Raw genomic sequence first — 24,397 nt, forward strand, 5'->3', positions numbered from 1 at the left:
AATCTCCACCAAACACTAACTGCTATGTACAAGTATGTAATATCACAAGTAAGAGAACATATTTTCTATACTTTACAAAGCCATGAAGAGAAAAAGGGTTGAACATGAGCCAGCAGTGTGTCCGGGTGGCCAAGAAGGCCAATGGCATCCCAGCCCTTGTTCTTTATCAAGAACAGTCCATCCAGAGGGACTAGGGAAGTCATTCTCCCTCTGTACTCAGCACAGGTGAGGCCACACCTATAGTCTTGTGTCAAGTTTTGGAGTCCTCACTTCCAGAAGGACAATGAGATGCTGGAGTGAGTCCAGAGAAGGACCGAAAGACTGGTGAAGGGTCCAAAGCACAAGTGCTTCAAGGAGTAGCTGTGGGAGCTGGGGTTGTTCTGCCTGGAAAAAAGAGGCGCAGGGGAGACCCTATTGCTCTCCACAATTATTTCAAAGGAGGGTGCAGCCAACTGGGGCTTGGTCTCTTCTCCCAGGCAACCAGTGACAGGAGAAAAGGACACAGTCTTAAGCTGCACCAGAGGAGGTTTGGGTTGGACATTAGGAAGAATTTCTTCACAGAATGGATGATTAGGCTTTGGAATAGGCTCCCCAGAGAGGAGAGTGGAATCACTGCCCAGTGGGGTTTAAGACAAGGCTGGATGTGGCATTCAGTGCCATGGTCTACTGAACACCATGGTTTTAAATCACAGGTTAGACTCAATGATCTCAGATATCTTTTCCAATCTAATTGATTCTGTGACAGAAAAAATAATTATATTAGCTAAAATATATTGCTTACTTATTTGCTAATCCTTTAAATGGATTTTGATATATTTTAAAATAAGTCATCATTCTGAAATCATTAACTCAGGGTACAGAAGCAGCCAAAAACCCAAGAGAATGTTGGGCATCTCTAGGAATGATATTGTGAAAAAGACAGAGGGCCGTTTTGCCAGTACTTAAAGCATTGAAGTTATCACACCTTGAATTTTTTACCTAGCTCTGGTCCTTTCAGCCTGAGTAGGACATAGATAGATGAGCTTGATTAATAGAGAAGAACTAAAATGAATGAGAAGACAGAGCCTCCCTTATAGGGCAAGATGGTGATTAAGGGAGACTAAGAGTGAGTCTTCTGAAATCATGAGGTAGTGGGAAAGGCAAATGAAGAACTACTATCCACTGAATCCTCAACATTAGAGCTAGAGGAAAATCAGTGGAACTGGGAAATTGCTTAAGGCAAAGGAAAGAAAGCATCTGCCATAGCAGATAGTAAACCAACTGCCTCAGAAGATTGTGAAGAAAAACAGTATTGCCGAGTACAAAAAAAAGAATGATTACACAAATATGGGCAAAATATCCAGAAACTAATACTAACATGAATACACATGAATTGACTTTCATTGTTGAAAGTCCTAATATAACAATTCCAAAACCCTCTAGTGAATTTTGATGGGAAGGAGATCATCTATTAGATTTCTTGGTTTTTTGAAACAGTAGGAAAGTTTTGTTCATGTTAGTATGGTTTAAACCCATTTGTAAAACAGATACTCATGACAATAAGCATGCCACACTGATGTCAGTACAGCAGTTGCCCTTTTTAACTCTCTGATCTGTCATAAACCAAATTCTAGTACAGGAATTAGGAACTGGGGGTATATCTATCATGATTTCAAAGCATAATCTTCAGCTAAACACAAGAAAAAGGAAAATTCTACTTTTCTTAAAATATCTAACACCAGAAAATTTGAGAAATTGCATGACTGCATGCCTGTGTTAACAGGCACCTGTAGAAAGAATCACCCTTCTTGTTCTACAGTTTCTGAAGGTGTACTAACGCTAAGGACTCAAAACATAATGAAGGTATCAGTACTCCATATCTCCACTCTGAACCTATGCCCCTCCTATACTGCCAAAATTGTGGATTCCTGGTAATAAAAAATGCCCCAAAGCACCCAAAACTATTCCTTCAAAAAGAAGCACTTCATTTTATGCCCTGGGGTGGGGGATGGAAGGTGGCTTTAATGACAGCTTTCAGTAATCTCAAATCTCTGACTTCTGCGGTCAGAATTATGACTGCCACTTGCACCTAGCAAGACATGGGCTTGTCCTCCTGGCTTTAGAGCTGGTCAGTGCCTGTATGGTCTTTCCTTGGGACAAGGGTGATAAATTACCATCCCAGTGAGTTTCTTGACAGCACAGGCTACTGGGGAAAAAATCTTTATTATTACTTAATAATTAATTTTACTAATGAGTAAAGCAGACAAAGGAGTGGTAAAAGACAAGCATTGTTTTGGCTCCTGGCTACATGAAAGTCCCACCACAGCATGGGAATAGTCTTTCCTGCAAAACACCATGACTGGACTGCATCTTCTCTGCCATTCTGCCTTCCCCACAGAGGACCACAAGAAGAGCTCTGAACATGTACAAGGTCTCTTCTCCCTGAGGTGCAATCTCCAGCAAAAAAAAAACATGACCCTTCTTGGTAATTTTTTCCCTACTCTGAATCTGATCTGCAAGCCTGAGGCATCAAGTGCTCTTACTAACAAAACACTCACTTTTAAGATTTATGTTATTCAATCTGATTGTGACTGCAATACTATTAAAACTATAAACTCACTTGGCAACTGCCAAAGTTGTCCTTGACAACTTTCCAATGTGTTCTTGACAAAGCCAAAATACATAAGTGGACTTTCATAGATATCAAAGCATGACTTCACACTTCAAGAAGAGCAGAAGGGGGTACCAGGAAGAGCAGAGGTATTCCTAAGTGATGTCTGGAACAGGACTAGCAGCACAGGCCTAGCTTGTATGAACTCACCTTAGAGCTGTTGGTTAATAGCACAAATATATTGCACAAATTTCCTACATGCAAATAAGTCACTTCATATTGAGGCATTAATAACCAGATCCATTCAGGAATTAAAAATCACTACCAACACAACTGGCCTCCTGCTACCAGAGGGAAAAGCACCAGGCTCTTCCAGCACATGGCAACATAAAGTACAGCTGATTGAGACTGGACTAGACAAACACTGAGCATGCCATGTTTACATATGCCAAGTCTTTGTCATTTTATATGACTTCCAATTAAACAATATTTTCATCTGTTTTTCCTGCTATACTTGTAACACTGATTTATGACAGATTAGTCATTGAAGAACTGCTTCTTGGATTAGGAAGTATGGATTAGGAAAAAAAGGCATGATGAAAGCAAATTGAAATAATCCACCTTTGGTTAATTCCACCATCTATTTACCCATGCCCTCTTCTGTTTTTTCTATAATAATCATGGATTACCACTGATACAGTATTATCTGTAGCATTTTAGAGCATTTCTTTGGGACCTCAAATGACTTTATAGTCTTCCATTTTAATTATACATACACACTAAAATGTAGGAATTTGAAGATAAGAGAGCATGAGGCCCTGGGATTCTTTCATATATAAGAAATAAAAGCCACTAATTTATTTATTACCTAAGCAACAACACCAAAAATAAATAACAAAATAGAAAGTATGATCAATCTTTGGATCTATCTGTTCATATTCCCTTGATCGCTCAAATCTTGTTAATGTACAGCATCTCAGGCTTTTCCAGCTGTGGGCTCTGAGCTGTGAACAAGAACAGAAAAGAATGGCACAGTGTAAAATATCTGTGCTTTTCATAAAGTCTGCTGGGATGGTGTGCATTGAGTGATTTCTGCAGGTGAAACTTTCTTCATAGCAATTCTTTATCTTTACATGCCATGCCAGCAGAATAACCTTGGGCATTATAGTGAATATCCTTTTTTCTGTACAGAGTTAGATGCACATGGCAAAAGAAAACTTCTACCCATCAAGCTATCATGCTTTCTGGAAAAACAAAGGGAATTAACCAAAAAGAATTTTTTTTTATTTTTAAAAGGAAAATTAAGAGAAAAGGAAATTAACAATAATACCAAAACTGTATGTATTCAAGGCCTCTATCCCCAGTCCTGTCACGCTTCATTACAAATGCTGATTTAAAAAGAAAGGAAACTGAAATCATGTTTTACAGGTATGTGTGGCAGGGGACAGGGGAGATGTGAAGATGTGGTGTCAGGTTGCAATTGCGTAATTAAAAACTGGCACTTATTACTCTCATTAGATATACTCAGTTATGCCAGTTAAATGCTATTTTCTAGAACTGAAGGACTTCACACCATCTGTAAGTGACAGATAACCAGACCTAGAGAGCCACAGATGTAACATTCAGAAGAGCCTGATATCCTCCACATACTACACACGGAGCAGAACTCAAACCCTCAGAGATGGCTCCAGTGTAAAAGAGTGTGCTGGGTGGGCATGGCGAAGCTTTGGTAGCAGTGGGGATACAGCGGTGGCTTCTGTGAGAAGCTGCTGGAAGTTTCCTCCATGTCCAGCAGAGCCAATCCCTGGTGGCTCCAACACAGATGCGTCACTGGCCTAGGCTGGGCCAGTCAGAAACAGTGATAACACTGCTGTGATAAGAGATTTCAGGGGAGGGGAAGTGATCGCACAAATGTAACTGCAGCCAAAAAAAAAAAAAAAACATGAGAGGAAGAACTCTGCAGACACCAAGGTCAGTGGAGAAGGAGGGGCAGCAGATGCTCCAGACTCCAGGGCTGAAATTCCTCTGCAGCCTCTGGTGCAAAGCATGGTGAGGCAGCCATGCCCCTGCACACCCTGGAGATCCACAGGGATGCAAGAGATCCACCTGCAGCCCATGCTGGAGCAGGTGGATGTAACTTTGATCACGGGGCAACTTTTTACATCAACAGGCCTTCCAAAGTCAGATAGACTCCATCTCTCTAACAAGGGCAAAAACGATTCTAGCCCATGAGCTGGCAGGGCTGATTGAGAGGACTTTAAACAATGTTTGAATAGGGAAGGGGATGAAAATGGGCTCTCCAGAGATAAGCCATAGGTGGCAAGCCATAGTCAGGGGTGAAATCAGCACTCCAGCTGATGTGCATGTGCAATAGAGTGGGCAGCATGGGTGACAAGCAAGAGAAGTTGTAAGCCATTGTACAGAAGGGAAGCTAAGATGTCACCCATGGAAACCATGGAGGGGTGACTTGCATGACTGGAGTGCTGCAACGGATGGTTACTTGCTCTTCAGAAGAGACAGGCAAGAGTAGGGGTGGCTCTGTATATTAGGGTTCCGGCTCCTTACTCACTCAGGAGGTCCTTGATGACTGGAGGCTGGCCAGTGTGGCACCCATCCGTAAAAAGAGCTGAAAGGAGGGACTGGGAAACTACAGGCTTGTCAGCCTGACCTCAGAACCTGTCAAGGTTATGACTCGGGGTTTCTGCGGTCGAGGTCACCCTGTGTTGGAAAGTCTCTTTTTCCCAGCCCCAAGATTGAAGGAGTCAGGTTTCTTCAGCTGTGGTTCTCAAGGCTGTTTATTCTTTGTTATCTTTAACATTCTTTCCCTGACCTGCTGAGATCCGTTCAGCAGGTCAGACAGAGGCACACTGACCACCAAGTTGACACCAAGTTGAATGTGTGTTGATCTGCTAGAGGGTAGGAGGGCTCTCCAGAGAGACCTGGACTGGCTGGATAGATGGACTGAATCCAGTGGTTTGAGTGCGCCAGGTCCTGCACTTTGGCCAAAACAAGCTCCTGCAGTGCAACAGGCTGAGGTCAGAGTGTCTGGACAGAGGCCAGAAGAAGGGGCTGACAGAGTACTGAACATGAGCTAACAGTGAGTTCTAGTGGCCAAGAAGGCCAGGGCATCCCAGCCTGTATCAGCACCAGAGTGGCCAGCAGAACCAGGGCAGCGACTGTCCCCCTGCACTAGCACAGGTGATGCCACAGCTTGAGTCCTGTGTCCAGTTCTGGGACACTCAGTTCAGGAAGGTTACTCAGTTCATTGAGTTGCTCAAAAGTGTCCAGAGAAAGGCAAGGCTGGTGAAGGGTCCAAAGCACAAGTGCTTCAAGGAGAAGCTGAGGGAGCTGCGGTTGTTCTGCTTGGAAAAAAGAGGCTCAGGGGAGGCCTTATTGCTCTCCACAATTATTAAAAAAGGAGGGTGCAGCCAGGTGGGGCTTGGTCCCTTTTCCCAGACAACCAGTGACTGGACAAGAGGACATAAGCTGCACCAGGGGAGGTTAAGGTTGAACATTAGGAAGAATTTCTTCACAGAAAGAGTGACTGGACATTGGAATAGGCTGCTGACGGAGGTGGTGGAGTTACCACCTCTAGAGGTGTTTAGGGAAAGACTGGATGTGGCACTTGGTGATATAGTCTAGCAGACTGTAGATTGTGTTAGCTCATAGCTTAGGCTCGATGATCTCAGATGTTTTTTCCAACCTAGTTAATTCTGTGATGCCTGAGGAGGCTGTGAACTCATGGGAGGCCCGTGGAGACAGGAGCCCCCACTGGAGCAGCCTGTCTTTGGAGAACTGCACCCTGTGGAAGAGTGACCCAGGCTGTGGCAGTTTGGGGAGGGACTCACATTGCAGCAGGTTACTGAGAGCTGCTGCTTGTGAGATGGACTCACATCAGAGAAGTTCATGGAGAACTGTCTCCCACAGTGCAGGAGGGAAAGGTCCCCTCTCCCTGAGCAGCAGGAGAAACAACTTGCGATGAACTGACCATACCCATAACCTATTTCCCATTTCTCTGTGCCATTGAAGGAGTAGGTAGAGTTGGGAAAAACAGAGGGGTGGGGAGGAAAGCATTTTTAAGGTCTTATTTTACTTCTCGTTATCCTGCTCTGATTTTTTAGTAATAAATTCTATTACTGTCTCAGATTGCACCTTTTTTTCCCATGGTGGTATTTGGTGAGTGATCTTTCCTGGTCCTTAGTTCAATTCATGGACCCTTCATTACATTTTCTTTCCCCTGTGAGAGATCTAGCTCTGGAGAAAAGTGAGGGAAAATCTTTGGCTGATGCCAGGCATCCAGTCAGGATCAACACCCTACAAGAAGCACCACTCTTCTTCTAAGACTCAGCATCTTTCTCTATTTAAAAGATTATACAAACCATTGAAAAGTATATGTACACTGCTCGTGTTTCAGTTTGCTGAGCCTCCAGTGCACATGCAGAGGCCAAATCATTTGAGAAAAATAAGTTAAATCCTTGCCACTTTCTCATCACATTTTTTTAAATTCATTGGGAAAACTGCCTAATTAAAAAAGAAAAGGTGTGTCTTGAGTCTTTCTCAAACATGTTTCAAATGCGCAGCCTTAGTGCTCCGCTGTGGAAACTATTTCCAAAAATAAGGACAGATCTTCTAAATCCATGTTGACATCCATTAAGCAGATGAGCTGAGAAGCCCTGAAGTGCATTAAGATTTTGACTTCAGTGACAAGTTGGGTTTCAGGTGGTCTATTACTACATAAGCAAGAGAGACCAAGGCAACAACCCCCATGGCCTCTGAACTTGTGAATTACCGTCCTAACACCAGCTCGCTCTAGAGAAAACAGTGACCAAGGATCATGCAGAACCTCCTTTCCACAGTGAGAAGCAGAAATATTTTCCACAGAATTTCTCCTTTAGTGTGGAAACCCAGGGCACCAGGAATATTTCTCTGTCTGCTCTGGGGTGCCCTGACCCCCAGAGGAGCGCTGACTTTGACCCTCATTCATGGAGGAAGTTTCCTACACTTCAAGAGAGACTAGAATCCACAGAAGTGTGAAATAGATTATAGAGAGTAGTGTAGGTGTATCACTTGGTGAGAAATTTAGGGTTTGGCATTTTTACTATGTTGTGGATGGAAGCAAGATGGAGGGCACAGGGCATCATCCTGGGCTTCTTCTTCATGCTTCTTCTTCCTTCTTCCTTGTGGGTTTGGGTGGCATTTTGTAATTGGGCAGAAACATCTGCATTGTGGGCTCTGTGGGATCAGTTATTGGGTTAAAAGGGAAAATAATCTAGGTGTCAGTTCTTAATTGGATAGTTTAGTCTTAAAAGACCTTGTAACAAGAGATTGTTAGCCATTTTGTGCCTGCTAATGAAAAGCTGCCCAGCTCACAGTAGTGAGACTATTTCACTGATAAGAAATAAACACTTGAGTCTGAACACGATCTACCATCTCAAGTGCCTTCAATCCAGACCCAGAGAAACCAATACTTTAGCAATAATATTTCAGAGTGCCTTGACATCCAAAGGCAGACACTGATTTTATTTCAAAAGCATAGCTATGAAAATGGTTGTTAATTAAAACAAGAGAAATGAAAGTAAGTGTCAGGGAAGGTACAATGTTGACTGACAATATTCTTAGTTGTCCTTAGCAGTGTTATAAAATGCAGTGACAGGCAAGAACACAGCATCATTGTTTCCCCAAGGCACTCCTGGCCTCCAAACATGCAGTTTGCACAACTTTTCAGACTACTACAGGGTTTTTTTCTATGATATCATAGACGTAGTGATAACTTCAAATAGATAATTCTCCACCTTCATTTTCTGAAAATAGTTTCACGTGTTAAACCACAGAGTAAGTCAAGGATTACAGTCAAACCCAACCAGGGAAGGTTGGGCCCCAGGCAGGACAGAAATGAAGCATCAGTAATCTGAGGGGATAACTCTTAAATTTTCTTGTTGCAAGCGATGTCTAAATCCTGAATAGTATGTTAAACTGGTTTCACAGAAATCAAACCTTTACCCCATAGACACAAAGCTTCATGTACTGAACAGATGATTTTTTTCACATCAGCTTTTTCTATGGAAGAGTAGGAAAAGCAGTTCTTTTTAAGACCTGTAAGTCTCTCTGATGTCTCTAAGATGCTTCATTAAAGATTTATTCCTATAAAGCTTTTAAAAAGACTGCATTGACCATAATCCATATGAGGCATTAACCACAGGGTTAATCAATGTTCTGAAACAAAGAGTAGTATGGCAATGTGATAGAATGTCTTACTTAATTTCATTATTTAAATGGGGACCACAGACACCCATCAGATTTCCACCTAGTCAAAGAAGTGACAGAGCAGCTCTGACATCCTTAGGCACAGACAATGACAGAAATGCAAAACACTATTACTCTCACTCAGTTGACTGTACACACACCTGCAAAGTACAGATTATTGTCACCTTTTTAGTCAAAGGGTGACGACAATATTAATTTATTTTCAAAACATCTTAAGAACAAGCAGGAAAAATATGATTGTCTAGTGAACACAGCAGCACTAAAAAAAAGGCAAAGCAAAAGTCTACCAAGAAGCCTCTAGAAGAAATAGAAGACTAGTGGGACTAGAAGAACTAGTCCTCAAGGTTTCACAACTGTCCTCTCTAAAATGCTAATGAACACTCTTCTACTTGAATTTCACCAATCATTGCAATTCAAGAAAAAAGAAAAATACCTCCAGCCAATCTAGAGCATCACCTAGAATCTGACCCTCTGCTTTGGTCATGAAGCAAATTCTCAGAGATGGGTTGCATGGCTGCACTTCACTTGCTCATTTCAGGAGCATTTTCTGTATTTTGTTATTGTGTAAGACATATGGCAGAGATGAAGCAAAGCTTCCCAAATAACAACATTGAGAAACTATTAAGATGATCAGATACAAAAACATGTTGAATAAATGATGCCTCTAATTATTTCTCCTTTTTCAGTTCTTAATGGTATTAGTTTTTATAAAAGACTGTAACACATTTTTCACACAACTTCACTTGAAAAATTTATTTGAAATATCCCAGCAAAGGCTAAAACATACTCACAGCACAACAACCATCAGTGAGCGAATTCTTGATGCTTTATATTTCAATAAAACTTATCCTGGGAGGATATCCAGGTTTTTTAAAAGCCAATTAATTTAGACTCTTGAATGAGAAAGGACTATACAATCGTACTCAGGATCATAAAAGGTAAAATGTTCTTCCAAGGACAAACAGTAGCAAATATTGAAAATCCATTGACTTCCTGGTTTACGACCTGCTCACTCAGCTGTACAGTTCCAGTATTTCATCCAAGATAAATAGCTATAAAATAACAGCATGCCCCAGCTGTTCTATACAAACTACAAATGCACCATTCAGCAGAACATAACCTGTTTCTGAAACTTTCAGTGTGAGGCCAGTGACAATGGGATCCCCACACTGTGAAGTGACTTGTGAGCACAAGCACATGCAGTGCTTGGGGAAAGAATCAACCAAGAGCCAAGGCAGCAGGTGCTGAGGCACTCGGTGCTCCTGCAGCAGGCAGCCAGCAGTCAGCAGCGTGCCTGCTCTCCAGCAAGGTGGCAAAGCACACACACAGTCCTGCACAGGTGCTGGTACTGAGCTCAAAAGAGCTACTTTCCTGCATTTCCCCCACCACGTACACTTCTTGTGTCCAGAGCAACAGAATATTCACAATGGCCAGTAGGAAGGACAGAGCTCCCATTCATTAAGCACAGCTAAGCTGTTGTATAACTCTGTTTTCACAACAAAATTTTCAAAATTCCAACATAAGCAGCAAGAATTCTTACCCTCCAGAGCAGCTGTACTTGAAAAATATGCATATATTGCACCTCTGTATCAGCTTAAGGTCTGTCACTACTTTGAAAAGATTGTCTTATCCTAAAGATACACCCAAGAGAAAAATAAGTGAGACTATGCATAAATGTCTTGAAATAGTCAGGCCTGAATTAAACTTTCCAGATTATTTGGGAGGGGAAAAAAGGGGAGGGGAAGGAAAGAAAAAAGAAAGCAAAAGAGGGAAGGGAAGGGAAGGGAAGGGAAGGGAAGGGAAGGGAAGGGAAGGGAAGGGAAGGGAAGGGAAGGGAAGGGAAGGGAAGGGAAGGGAAGGGAAGGGAAGGGAAGGGAAGGGAAGGGAAGGGAAGGGAAGGGAAGGGAAGGGAAGGGAAGGGAAGGGAAGGGAAGGGAAGGGAAGGGAAGGGAAGGGAACTTATCCCTGCCAGGGAAAGAACCAGGGTAAATTTTGCCCAGTCATTTCACCATTGCTTCAGTTTTGCAAGTTCTTGTATATCATAACTACTTGTCTGTATGTTATAGAAGACTTCCTTTAAACTGCTTTAAAAATCTATAGGTATCACAGTACAAAGAAGATCAGTATTGCAAATGCCAGCCAATGCTAATTTTATCAGAAATAGTGAGAACCGTACCCTAGACAACAATCTGCCTTTTCTTGAACTTATTAGCAAAGCACATTAAATGCACAGACAAAAAAGGATCAAAAAAAAAAAAAAAAAAAAAAAAAAAAAGAAAAAGCCCAAAACAAAACAAAATAAAACAAAACAAAAAATACCTGGTGAGTTCTTCTTTAATCTTCAAGGGTTCATGTGGATAGAATTTCACTCTAAAGCACATGGTATATGGTGGATGAGCTGAAACATTATAAAGAAAAAACATGAGAACCATAGAAAACAAACATTGCTTAAGCCACTCTGAAGGAGTGACCTTAAAGTCACTTAATAATGGTTAGTTTAGGCAGAGATTCAAATAGGGGCATTATTATATATGCTTTATTTTGGGGTAGTCTTTTTTGGCAAATGATAAGCAGTAAGCAATGATAATACTACAAAATTGAAGAAACCATTTAGGTAATGAAACTAAAGACAGTAGAAGCATTTCTGTTCCCAGTATTTAATAAGATTATAGTACCCAACTCTGAGCAATGATATCGATGCCAGGCCTGATGTACAATCCTTTCAATACAAAAGAAAGAGGGGAAAAAGAAAGGAGAAAGGAGAAAGAGGAAAGAATCACAATAACAGGAAATATTTCAATTTTGCAATCAGTGCCTCCCAGGCACTTCGATTTTGAGCAAAGTGCAGATCTACAATATTCTAGTTAGTTTTAATATATTTTGGTCTTGGTATATTCTCAATGTACACAGACAATTTTAAATTTCCAAAACCTTGAAAAGATTGTGCTTTTATGGCAGGGAAAGGGAAAGCAGAAGAAAAGGGCAAGAAAAAATTACAGAGAAAATGGAAGACATTACTAGGTGAAATCATTAATTTCTTTTTTAAATTGTAAATTGTAACAGTAATTAGTAAGCTACTAGAACATTTTACTGTACCATCTTCTTAAGCTCACCAGTTAAAAGGCTTGTATAAACTTCATGCGGTGATTAGTTCAACAATCATGATACTCTTCAAGCTTTTCTGACTGCATTATCTACATGTATGCTGCAGTGTTTCAGAAACACATCCCTAGATATCACACAATTCCATGTGATGTGCAACAGCAATAGAAAATAAAAATTAGTTAAATCTTTTGTTAGGGTTGGTATCTTTTGGATAAAATATTCCTTTATCTTCTTGAAGATAAAGGAATATTTTCCTCTTTTAAAATCTCACATTGTACTTAAGTACAGTCAGTTTCCACAAAAACTGCTGATTTAATTTTGTTTTCCTTGTTTAAATAACCATTCATTTAAGACACAAGGAGGAATTTCAGAAGGGATGGGAATGGAAATATGAAAAATACAGGAAAAGAAAAAAAGCAAGTTATCAATAATGAATAGAAATTAAGGGGAAACTAAGAAAAAAAAATTAAGCCTTTGTTGTTCTCTAGAGATGGCTTGAACTTTCACAGTTTTCCTATCTAGAGAAGCTGTCTGAAAGCTAGAGAAACACTCAGTCTGTTTTCTGTGGGCTTTGCTGTCCTAGATATGACTGCAGCATTGTCTTACAGTGACTGCAAAACAGAAGACATTGTTATGTCTTAACTGCCCTGCAACAGCAAAGTAGAAGGTAAAGTGAATTCACTGTCCCAGAAAGGAAAGCATCCATACAGAAACTCACTAAGGAGTCATGTTGCCTGGACACAACAAAGGATAACTTAAGTAATCTTAAATGTTTCTGTCACTCCTCAATAGTCATGTTAAACTATTAAGGGAGGAAAATTTTGGAATACTGTTCCAGTTTAAAAATGTGACAGGAGGGAGAGACAACCTGTATTAAACAAGCAAGAGCTCTTCCCCTGGGGAAAACAAAGGAAAAAACTTCTCACTTTTAAATGTTTTGGCAGATTTAGAATTAGTTTGGAAATAGCGATGAAGATGTAAGAATAGCTAATGCATATATCTTCACGGCCATAGCAAATACTAACCTACTGCAAGACTCCAAAAATGTACTGAATTTCACCCAATTTTCCAGATGTCAATTAAAAAAAAAAAAAAAAAGGAAAATTTATCAGTGGTAAAAATAAATAAATAAATAAAGGTTCATTCTGGCTGTATATGGTAAACACATAAAAGTATCAGCTGCCCTATATGCAAAGAGTATCATGGCGAGGAAATGATGGCATCCACTGCACTATAAAAATAGCCTACATTCATAGGAAAGGTTAAAGTAGGAAATGTTTTACTTGAGCAGAAGAACAGTATGTGACAGAAGTACACACCAATGCACAGGACATGCAGGGGATTTGTCAAGGCAGCTTAAAGCCTATTTCTCAAATCTTTTTCTAGACTCAAGCTCCTGTAACAATATTCTTCCTCAGCAGTGCAGCAATACTATACAAGTCTGTTGCAGCCTGCTAAGCCAAGATCCCTTCTTTATTGCTGTGCAAGAATGGAACAAAAACAACTTGCAATTTGAAATGGTAAAAAGAACATGAATCTATCCATCTAATTAATCTGTGGAGATAAAAAGGTTCCCTGCAATTACAGGAGAGCCTCTTTTTCTGTTCCTTATTCTCAGCTGGAAAACCAGCCTCAATGAACATTGGAGTGGGGAAGAAGGGAACTCCCAGAGATATCCACTTTACCCTCCATCTTAATTTTAAGGTAGATCATAAGCCTAATGTTCTTCCAAACAGACATTTGAAGATATGTAAATGTTTAGCAAGGCCTTTTTCTCATACATTTTACCACACTGGGGAAACATGCATGAGGACTTCATGTTCTCTCTTTGATTTCTCATAGCAGAAACCAAGACAGGCACTGAATTTTATCAGCTCAAGAGATATGATTGTCAAGCCAGATAATTTCTCAATTCCTTGAAAGTAAAATTACTTTTTACCACTTCCATATTAAAGTGGAGACATAAACAACAAACCTTCCCAAAATAGAGCAGAATTGCAGAAGCACATTTCATCAACACAAAACTATCAAGTCACATAATCAGTTTTTTAGTAGCTATTTCTTATAAGTCTTTTCTTTCAGAGGGTCCTTTATCTCTCAGATAAGAAGCAGCAGGCATAGCAAAATGCCTGAGGCTCTGTCAGAATTTCCTGCTATCTGAGTTCACTTTCTCACTAAAAACCATTCACAATTACAATGATTTCAAAGGACTTTATTGTGGAGAATAGTATCAAAAGCAAACTCCATTGAAGCAGAACCATTAATTTGCCAGTTTATATGCTAACAGTATATAAGAGGTGAAAGAAAAAGTACAAATAAAATCATTTAAATTATGTTAAATGCTGAAACAAGTCATGATCTAAATGCTCATGAAGGAGCTACACACAGAGCATAGTTTTCAAGGCAACTGGCTGTATGTTGTTAAATTTTATTTAATTTACATTTAACTAAGATACAGTATTCTATGTACATCAAAAAGGAAGGATCTCCCTAAAGTACTCCCAAACCTACAATACTGTGACAAGAACAAAGAGGAATATGGGAGATGCCTCCCTTGGTACAGAAATCAGTAAGTAATGATGAATTACATGAACTATTTTTAAGCACCCTACACAAAAGGCCCACGCATTTGTATTACCATTTTCTTCATAGAAAGAATCTGAAAAAAGAATAAAATATTTATGTGTGCTGATTTTGGCTGGAGTAGTGTTAATTTTCTTTGCAGTGGCTTGTATGGTGCTGTGTTTTGCATTTGTGTTGAACACAGGGTTGATAATACAGAGAAGTTTTTCGTACTGACATCCTGGTGAGGAGACTATGAGTGCATGGGAATTTGGGAGGAGACAGAGACAGGATGGATGACCTCTGCTGACCAAAGGAATATGCCAGATGACATGTCATCATGTGCAGTATATAAAGTAGGAGAAAGAAAGAGGAAGGGGACTCTTCTGGAGCAATTGTCTTCCCAAGTCACTGTTACCTACTGTCCTGCGGATGGTTGAACACCTGCCTGCCCATGGGAAGGGCTGAATGAATACCAAGTTTTGCTTTGCTTGTGTGTGCTTTTCCCTTCCAAATTAAATTTTCTTTGTCATAACCACGGGTTTTCCAGCTTTCACCCTTCTCTCCGAGATCCTGATGGTGGGGGACTGAGAGAGTGCCTGCATGAGGCCAGTTGCTAGCTGGGGTTAAACCACAACACTATGAAAGATGAAAATAGTTTTTAAAAGCTGTTGAAAAACTTGATTGAAATTTTACAAGTGTCAACCAAATAGATAAAGATGGAAGATTCTCAGCTGATGCTTTTTGGAAAGTTTGTTTTTCACAATTTCCTTTTCACCAAGCACAAATGTTATGTTCTATAATGCACAGCACTGTCAGTGTACATGAACATCTGTACATGAATTACACATGGATACTGAAATCCAAAAGCAGATGTTAAAATTATCTTCATAGTCCTGAGAATGCAACTTTGCAGAATACTTCCTTCATCTGTCCTTGTTGTTACAGATTCTCTGAATTACAGATTCCTACAAAAAGTTAGCGAAATTTAAGAAACAAACAAGCAAGAAAAAATATTACACTCAAATATTCTTCATGTTCACTATCTCTGCAGAAGCATCTCTGGGAAACCATTAATACGTACATAGTTGTTTCCATATGCCTGTTTCCTTTCCAGGTGAATCAGCTCTTTTTCCATATTCCTTGCTGAGCATTTTAAAGACAGGTAGAACGTTACTCAGTGTTTTTATGCATAAGGGATACCAGATATACCATAAATGTCAAATTAGAGCTATCCCAAATTGCACTCATTAGTTAGAGAGCAACACAGGGCAAGGTGGATTTTTGTCAAGTGTTTATAATAAAGCATAAAATGCTGTTATGAAATATTCATGAGGATTATAGAGCACACAGCATTCATATTAGTGCCTGAAGGATCACACAAAACTCCCGTTGTATATGTATTTATGAATTTTTCATTGTATATGTATTGCATATGTATATATGTATATATGTATATATGTATATATGTATATATGTATATATGTATATATGTATATATGTATATATGTATATATGTATATATGTATATATGTATATATGTATATATGTATATATGTATATATGTATATATGTATGTATATATGAATCTCACATTTGATTAAACTTTTCTTTACATTTGTGCTGAGATCAACCTGGTTCATTCCATCTCCTTTCAGCTTTTAGCATTAGAGATCACAGAAATTAATTGAAAAATTCCAATGACCTGACACAGGAAAACACCCTTGTAGCATTACTCTTTTAGATCATAGAATCATAGAGTGCTTTGGGTTTGAAGAGACTGTAAAGGTCATCGAGTTCCAACCCTTGCTGCCATGGGCAGGAACATCTTGCACTGGACCAGGTTACAACCTGGCCTCGAGCACCTCCAAGGACAGGACACCTGTTACCTATTTCTGAGGAACATGTTCCAGTGCCTCACCACCCTCACACGAAAAAGTTTTTCCCTAATATGTAATCTAAACCTACTCTCTTTCGGTTATGCAAGGCAACAAGAAAAACATGAAAATTTAGAATGCCTGCACGTCAGAGCAACAGAAATTATCTGTCTCACTGTCATCAAGAACAAAACCCACAAAATATTTGGATATTTCCCAATAAGCAGGTTGCAGGAGAGCTGCATATTACTAGGCAGAATAATCTTTAAGAGTAATAAAAAAAAAACAGCAGGAGAGAAAGTGCATGGGAAAACTCTTCTTTACTTAAACATTAGTGCTGATGTGACTCAGGTTTTACACCATAACATTCCTAGACAGAAAATAAGCAACAACATTGCCAAACAGAGAACTTTACTGTCAGCATTTGGGAGAGATAACAGTATACACAAAAACATGCAAAGAACAGAAGTTTCTTTTAGAAGTTCTGTATCCTGAACCACAAAGATACAGCTTCCTTGGGCAGCCTTCCAGAGAGTTTTCTGTCACACTGTTGGAAACACACTGCTTGCAGCTGCTGGTCACCAATTGGCTTCAATTTGTACAAACAAGACTGGCAGTGGTTCAGGACATTTCTCAGAAACTGAATTTTTCCCTCTCAGGCAAAATCAGTGGTAAAAATGGCTGAGGCACAGACTTACACTTCATGTTAAGACACAAACATTACAATGACAATGAAAAATACAGCGGTAGATGGTGAGACAAAAAAGATACCATGCCTTCATTCTTTTTGTGTGGCACCAGAAATGCATTTAAATATAGTTTCATATGTGATATGACAAGATAGAAAATTTTAGACAATTCTTCTTGTCATATAGCAGCTACTAAATATGAATTTAAAGCAATTTTTTCCAAAGCCAAAGAAATTGAAATTGTAGCATATCACACAAGATCCTATGAACACGTCAGTGATTCGAAGAAACAACATCCTTTTTTACAGACAGAGACGTACTGTTGCCAGATTATGAGTTCTCTACAACCTGATTATAGAGGGATTATGCCTGAATGATTAATGTACTACTGAGGCCCATAAAAGCTAGTACCTAATAAAATGTATACTAGAATACTTCTACTAGTCCAACTTTTTCTGCTCCAAATATTTGTCAATATTGAGCTGCATGGATAAATAGACTGAAAATCCTGCTGCTGCTGTGATGGAGGAAAAGGGAACTCCATACAAATGGTAGCTGAGCTCAAGAACAAAACATTTTTGAAATTTTTTCTGCACATATGCAAGTGCTTCACAATTCTACATAAATCTAAACATTCAACTGAATTTAGAACTTTTTGAGTTATTATAGATTATCACAGAAAATGTTTCATTTTTTCCTGAATTCCTAAATGCAAAGAAGTAAAAGGAAAGTTCCATTTACTACAGTCACTTTGAATAGCCACTTCTCCCAGGAGTCATGTCTACATAACATAGGTGCTATTAACCAGTCACTTCCTTGCTTCAGTTTTTAGACTTTCCACCTTCTACTAATTCCAGTCCTCACTTGTGCCACCTGACACTGGAAAGTTTTGCAAGTGAGTATCAAAAATTTCTTCTTCTGAGTTTAAACCTTTTCATAGTAAACCGAATATTTCTAGATCAACTATGAGTTAACCCGGTTCCTTTAGAATTTTTTTTTGTTTTCTACCTTAATATAGCCTATTTTTAGAAACATAAGTCAAAAGGTTCTTGATGCCAAATCCATACAAAAAATGTCCTTGAAATCTGTGGGAGCATAATCTTCATGGATTCTATACATGTACAAAATATATATACATAGCTCTAGTTTTTTTTTCCTTAAAGGGTTATTGTAGCAACTGAAGTCATTCTTCTGTGACATAAGAGAAAGTTAACTTACACTAGTATTTTTAAGTATAAATTGACAATCCAACTTTTTAAACTGTTAATCCAACAGTTTAAAAAATTGTTAATCCAACTTCTGTGTCCTAAGGCTGTTAAAAAAAATCCTTTGTTATCATCTCATTCTTTTTGGCAGTTTTTCTTAAGACCTTTCCACTATGATAAACAACCTCATGCTAGATGCATTTTATTTTGTTTTTTTGCTACATATTAATTTTTTTTTAGAGTTTTGATTAGGATTCTATCTCAAAAGCCACAGAAATCCTCTGATGAGGCCATCAAATCACTACATCTACGGAATTCTTGGACTACCATCTATCATATCTAGGTAGTATCTATATGCAGGGAAGGTTGTTTTGAATACATCAAAACATTCTCAGCACATCTGTTGCCAGAGCCCCTGCATGTGCTGCTTTGCAAAGTGCACAAGAGGAATGAGCCCTTATACTTTGTTGGGTAAAAGCAGTAACATAAATGCAGGAGATACATTCAGGAAACTGTTCTACTTTTGATAACACATTGGAAGGAAGCAAGAGATTCAGATAATTTACAATTCTTATACTTTTTCTGTTCTTCCCTCTTTTCTTCCTTTACTAGCACTGCTGAGGAGAACAACTACATTCTAATTTGACTTTTTTTAAACTTAATTATTACTGGATAGTACTCCAGCTGGCTAAACACTAGATATAAAATTTTGGATTGAATATGCCAGATATATGAGTATTGGCATATATACACACGCATGCATATACTGTAGTATGGCTGCATTAATGGAAGAATTCCTTGAAATTCCTAGTCAACACCCAGTATTAACTGGTTTTGCATATTAGACAATCTCTTAAGCCTCACTACATTTTAAAGCAAATACATGATCTCCCACAAAAAAGGCTCCTTGTTAAAACAAAAAACTGTATATGAACAATATGAGGATAAAATTCTCCTTCATTTCATAAGACAGAAGATAGATAGATAGATAGATAGATAGATAGATAGATAGATAGATAGATAGATAGATAGATAGATAGATGACAACTAAGACACAACTTCTAATGAGCCATGGCAATTGTCCAGAATTGCCAAATAAACTGCTGCATATAACCTTCTGAGTGCTAAAGCATTTCTGTTTCCTGAAGAGGTCTTCACTGTTGGACTATTTGATGGAAACAATAGGCCAGACAGTAACATTTCAATAAAATAATTAAAATAATGCAGTCTTGGTTTAAAGACACTTTTTAAAATACTGATCTTAAGTTCCCCCCCACCTGTAGCAGAAAGCTCACTTCTTAGCCCACGGTACTTGAGTTTGCTGGACAGTAACAATGATCTCAAGCCAATGTTCTGCATTTTCAGGAAGCAAGGGGCAGCAGAAAGAAGAATAACCAGAAAAGACCTAGAAGCAATTGCCACACACCATTTTTATTGCCATCTCCCAGCGGCTGATGGCATCTGACTGAAAATGAGAGCTGGGACACACAGGTCTTCTGACCAGATCTGCCATCCCAAGTCTGCTGGCCTCTGGCTGAAGCCACGGGCAGTAAGGAAAAGCTTTGATTGCAGAACACTGTAAGATGGTAAGATCAGGGTAGTACGGAGTTTTTAGGACTCCTTCATGAGCTGACATGAAGGACCTGTTTACACTGAGAAACAAATGAAGCTTATTCTAAATTACTGCATGGAAGCACAAGAAAACCTTCCGTTATTTAAAAATAAGTTTAAAAGCATGAGCTTTCAAGACTTACATTTCATTTGCTTGAAGATGGACTTGTTGGGCTCAAGCCAGTGCTGAAAAGACAAAGCAGATAGCAGAGGTTAATATCAATCAAAAATAGCCTTGTAAATGTAAATGGTGCCAAAAATGAGAAGTAGGAATTTTATTTCACTGAGACATACATTAATGAGAAAAACACCTCCGTAATGGAATTGTACTGTATAAGCATACTTGATATCACCAGTGCCTGTAAAATAGATGTAGTTGAGAATAGAAATAAGACAGATATTTCAAAGACAAATTTAAAGGACTGCAGACTGTAGTCCTCAGCTTGAAGTAGACATTTTAGTCTTATTCTTTTAGACTTTTTTTTCCAGAAGAATGATCATATCAGGCAGTAGGAAAGACTATTCAGAAACTTTAACACTGTCTCTTCATTGGTGTTGTCTTCTACGCTTCTTAAAACTAAAGAATGTCTAAGTACTATATCTTCAGTCAAAACACAAGCAATTGTTCTCTTCTAGCAAAAATTAAAAATCTCAAGGGAAAAAGATTGCACTTTTCTGTGAAATGTTCACAATAACCTAATCATAGCTAATATACAGAAGAGAGGCATGGATGCTTATTAGTAGGTGCATAAATTTACAGGAAAAGATGCTTTTGGCAGGAAAATAAGTTAGGCTCACACTTTAGTTAAGAGCCTTAGCATATCCCCTGCTAGCACTAGCTGACCTGCTCAGGAGGATGTTTTGTCAGACAAAAGAACATGCTGATATTCAAGTGCCACTTCACACCACAGCCAGCAGCCTTTGTATTAGTATTTTTCATTTAAGCAAAAATCTCCACAGTAAAATGAGATTTGTGCTGTGGAAGCAGCTGGTCAAAAAGCACAGCATTCAACACTGGAAGGCCTTGCACTAAGGGGGTTTCATTTTTAACCCTTTCATTTCAGCTCTAAAACCCTTTGGTCAACTACAAAAAGAAAACGTAGCATTTATTAAACAATGTCCAATACTTAAAATATTGGATCCTAAAACATGGGCTACCATTTCTCTTCATAGCCTTTAGCAATTCTACTACAGAGAAAGGCCAGGGGTAGATATTTTGTAGGAGATGTTAATATCTGACAGAAAATTATTACTTTAAAAATTTTGACACCTCAAGAATTCAGGTGCAGTCAGGATAACTGCAAACCAGTTTTCTGAAGAGAACTTTTGAAAAAACAAATACCATTGAATGAGCATTTTTAATATCTGTGGTTTATGTGCTATGGTTGCTCAGAAACTCACACACAAATAGTCTACAGTAGTACTGGGGCGATAAGCCCTGCAACGTATTTCTATTTGAAGTTCGCTCATCACTGAGAGACTGATATGGAACCCTGGTACAAAGAAAACAAAAAGCCAACAATTTCAAACTTCAAACAACAGCCACAACACAACAACAACCCTCCAACATTTCTTTACCTATTCTGTCTTCCCAGTATCTCTCTTTTTAGGGGAAAAGATGAAACATAATTGAATCAGCAATGACGGTTTCACTGAGTTACCAGAAATATCTAGTTCATTTCATTCTTTTTTTAGATAACACACATAAAATATTTATATGTTTCACTCTGAATAATGGGGGCTGAGAGTTGCTCATAAAAGATAAAGACAATCTGATTTAAGAATTCTTATACAGTCTGAAGTGGTTTCGAGGTACATAATCCAGAATGAATTCACAGATGGGAAACCAAGACAAACCAATACAGAAGTCCACTTTCCACAGCCCCACCCCACATCCACCAGGATCAGGCCAGTCCTAGATGAAGATTCAGACAGCAAAAGGGGACTTGGACAGTGAGGCATGCTGTACTGCTCCCAGCAAACTGAAAGTTAAGAGTATTCAACATTTTCATCTAGCGGAAACACAACACGATTTTCTTGATATTTCTTTTTGAAATACCAAGCTGGAGTATCAGCACAGACCAGATCAGCATTTAGAACTGTTTGGAAAAGTTAATTACCTATTACAACAAAGCAGTTAGAGATTAAAAAAAGCAAATTTGCAAATATGAAACCCTGATACCAATCATGTGAATAGTGAAAGAGGGGAAACATGGAAATTTCTCAAACCCCCAGGAATGCAGATTTACCTAACATTTCCAAAATCAAACATGTATCACTAAGACCCGACCTTCATGGGTTAAAAACAGATTGGAAATACACCAAGCAATTAAGCAGTCTAGGCTTTCACATGGAGGTCATGGAAGTGACAGGCAGTTTCTACAAGCTCAGATTTCTGCTGTGACCTTCTGTTGGTGGAAGATTGCAAACGTGTACACAATTCAGCTGAATCTTCCAGAAAACAGAGGAGTTACTTCATAATTTGTGGAGATTTTCAAAGACACAGCAATTAGGTGCTTAATGTTCTCTGGCTGTCAGGGGAAGATAAACACCTAGTCATTGCTAATATTTCTGGAAATAGCCACCCCTATATTTGTTTGCATATTTCAATTTGAGTTTTAGGAAAGATTTTCCCCTGAGTACTTATCTTTCAGCCTTACAGCATTGACTATTAATAATTAATACCTGTGCCTCATCTCTACTATACAGCATCCTAGCCATATTTATTCCCAGATTAATTAGCTGTTATAGTAAGGAGGAGATTAAGGTTCCTAAAAATTAATCAAGCTGTTTCTGCGGAAACTTTATATTGAAAAGTATTTGGTTTTCCAAAATGCTTTTTTCATGTAGCAATATTTTTTAACAACTTCTATGAAAAAAATCTTAGGTGAATGAAAATATAACACCTGAAGTTAGCTTCTAAAGATAAATTTTAGAAACATTTTAAATGTTCAGCTGCAAAAAAGTGTCATTAATTCACATGTCACACTGCCTTGCAAGAACAGGCCACAGATGTTTTCAACTGTTCATTGCAATGAGTTATTGTACCCTTTATTGTAATAAAAACCCAAACAAAACTACTCAGGTATAAAACTGAGACAATAATCTTTTATTTCTTTACTAGCACTAAAGTGTGCAAATCAGGGAGAGAAGAAGAACTCCAGCAATTTTAAGCAGTTTCATCTCTGTCTTGTGCATTTAACATTGTAGTCCACAAAGGCTGCTTTAATTGAAAGATGGACTACACCTGCAACCCAGCTTGGCTTTATGTGTGATAGTAGCTAATGATCACTAGAAATCATTCCTGGAGGGGCTGAACTTCTTGTTTCATTGAAAGCATGTTAGCAACATGGTTGCTGCCCAATGGGGAAGGAAGTACTTTGATCCTAATCCTGTTAACACATTGCCAAGCATTCTGAGAGGAGATTGATGTTCAGCACTACTAATTTCTAATCTCTTTTCCACCATAGTAGCTGCTATGTACCTCAGGGGTCAGACAGGTGCTCTCACAGAAAACAGAAGGGTGAGAGAAAGATACATAGAAATCTTAAAGGTCAGTCACGGGATAGCTAACGAGTCTTGGTGCCTCAAGTGCCAGTGGTGCGTAAGCAAACTGTCACAGATATCACTTTTGGTGCTGGATCCTAAAATATGCTGAGCATTGCCTTCTGACTAAGATTTCATTGCAACTGTATGCTGTGTTTCAGACTAGTGCAATTTTTGCTTTGTAAATAGAGCCTTCACCTCTGATCAGCCCTTAAGTGGCGCTGAGTAGTCATTAGCGAGGCCAGGTGTGTTCTTGCTTACCCACAAATGCTGAGCAGCTGATGTGCTATCAGCTTTCACAGCAAAAGCTCAGGGTGAACAAGGACACCCTGCAAGGGTAAAAGCACCATTCTAGAAACTCAGTTTAACTCCACAAACACTGATATGCTTTTGGTAAAAAACACTTCAGCCTGTTTTGTCCTGTTTCAAATAAAGCCTTTCACTGAGAAGGTCTGAGAGGGCCGAGCTTTGTCTTGATCCAGCACAGGGTTAAGCGTTCTAAATAAGAAGCTGTGAGGAAAAAGGAAACAGTGATACAATCAAAGAATGGCCTGGGTGGAAAGGGACTTTAAAGATGATTTTGTTCCACTTCCCATTCCATTGACAGAGACATGTGTCATAAGACCACATTGTTCAGAGTTTCATCCAACCTGGCCTTGAGCACTCCCATGGATGGGCCATCCACAGCCTCTCTGGGCAACCTGTTCTAGTGCCTCAAAGCACTGCCAGCAAAGCAAAGTCTCATCTCTTCCTAGCCTAGAGGTTTTTTATTAAGTCTCTGTGTTTGGAAGAGGAGCAGTCAGGAAGGGGCAACTGAAAGTGGTCAAATACTATGAACACTTAAATTTCATTCAGCAAGCAATACTTTGCCAAGTGCTTGCATTTGCATACAGTAAAACAGAATCAGAAGAACCTGCAGGTTTTACATAAATACTTCAGGCAAGGGCT

General features: G+C 39.0%; 1 protein-coding gene across 2 annotated transcripts in view; it reads right to left on the bottom strand.

Moving 5' to 3' along the window:
- Window positions 1-24,397, bottom strand: part of FRMD3 (FERM domain containing 3) — a 131,012-nt gene that overhangs the window by 40,200 nt on the left and 66,415 nt on the right. For both annotated transcript variants that reach the window (XM_063180102.1, XM_063180101.1), the window contains exons 3-4: window positions 20,047-20,089; window positions 11,174-11,252 (exon numbers count right to left, since the gene is read on the bottom strand). In XM_063180102.1, coding sequence (XP_063036172.1) covers window positions 11,174-11,252; window positions 20,047-20,089 — 122 coding nt within the window. The remainder of the gene's footprint in view (window positions 1-11,173; window positions 11,253-20,046; window positions 20,090-24,397) is intronic.

The sequence above is a fragment of the Melospiza melodia genome, chromosome Z, assembly GCF_035770615.1.
Source record: "Melospiza melodia melodia isolate bMelMel2 chromosome Z, bMelMel2.pri, whole genome shotgun sequence".
Classification (NCBI taxonomy): domain Eukaryota; kingdom Metazoa; phylum Chordata; class Aves; order Passeriformes; family Passerellidae; genus Melospiza; species Melospiza melodia.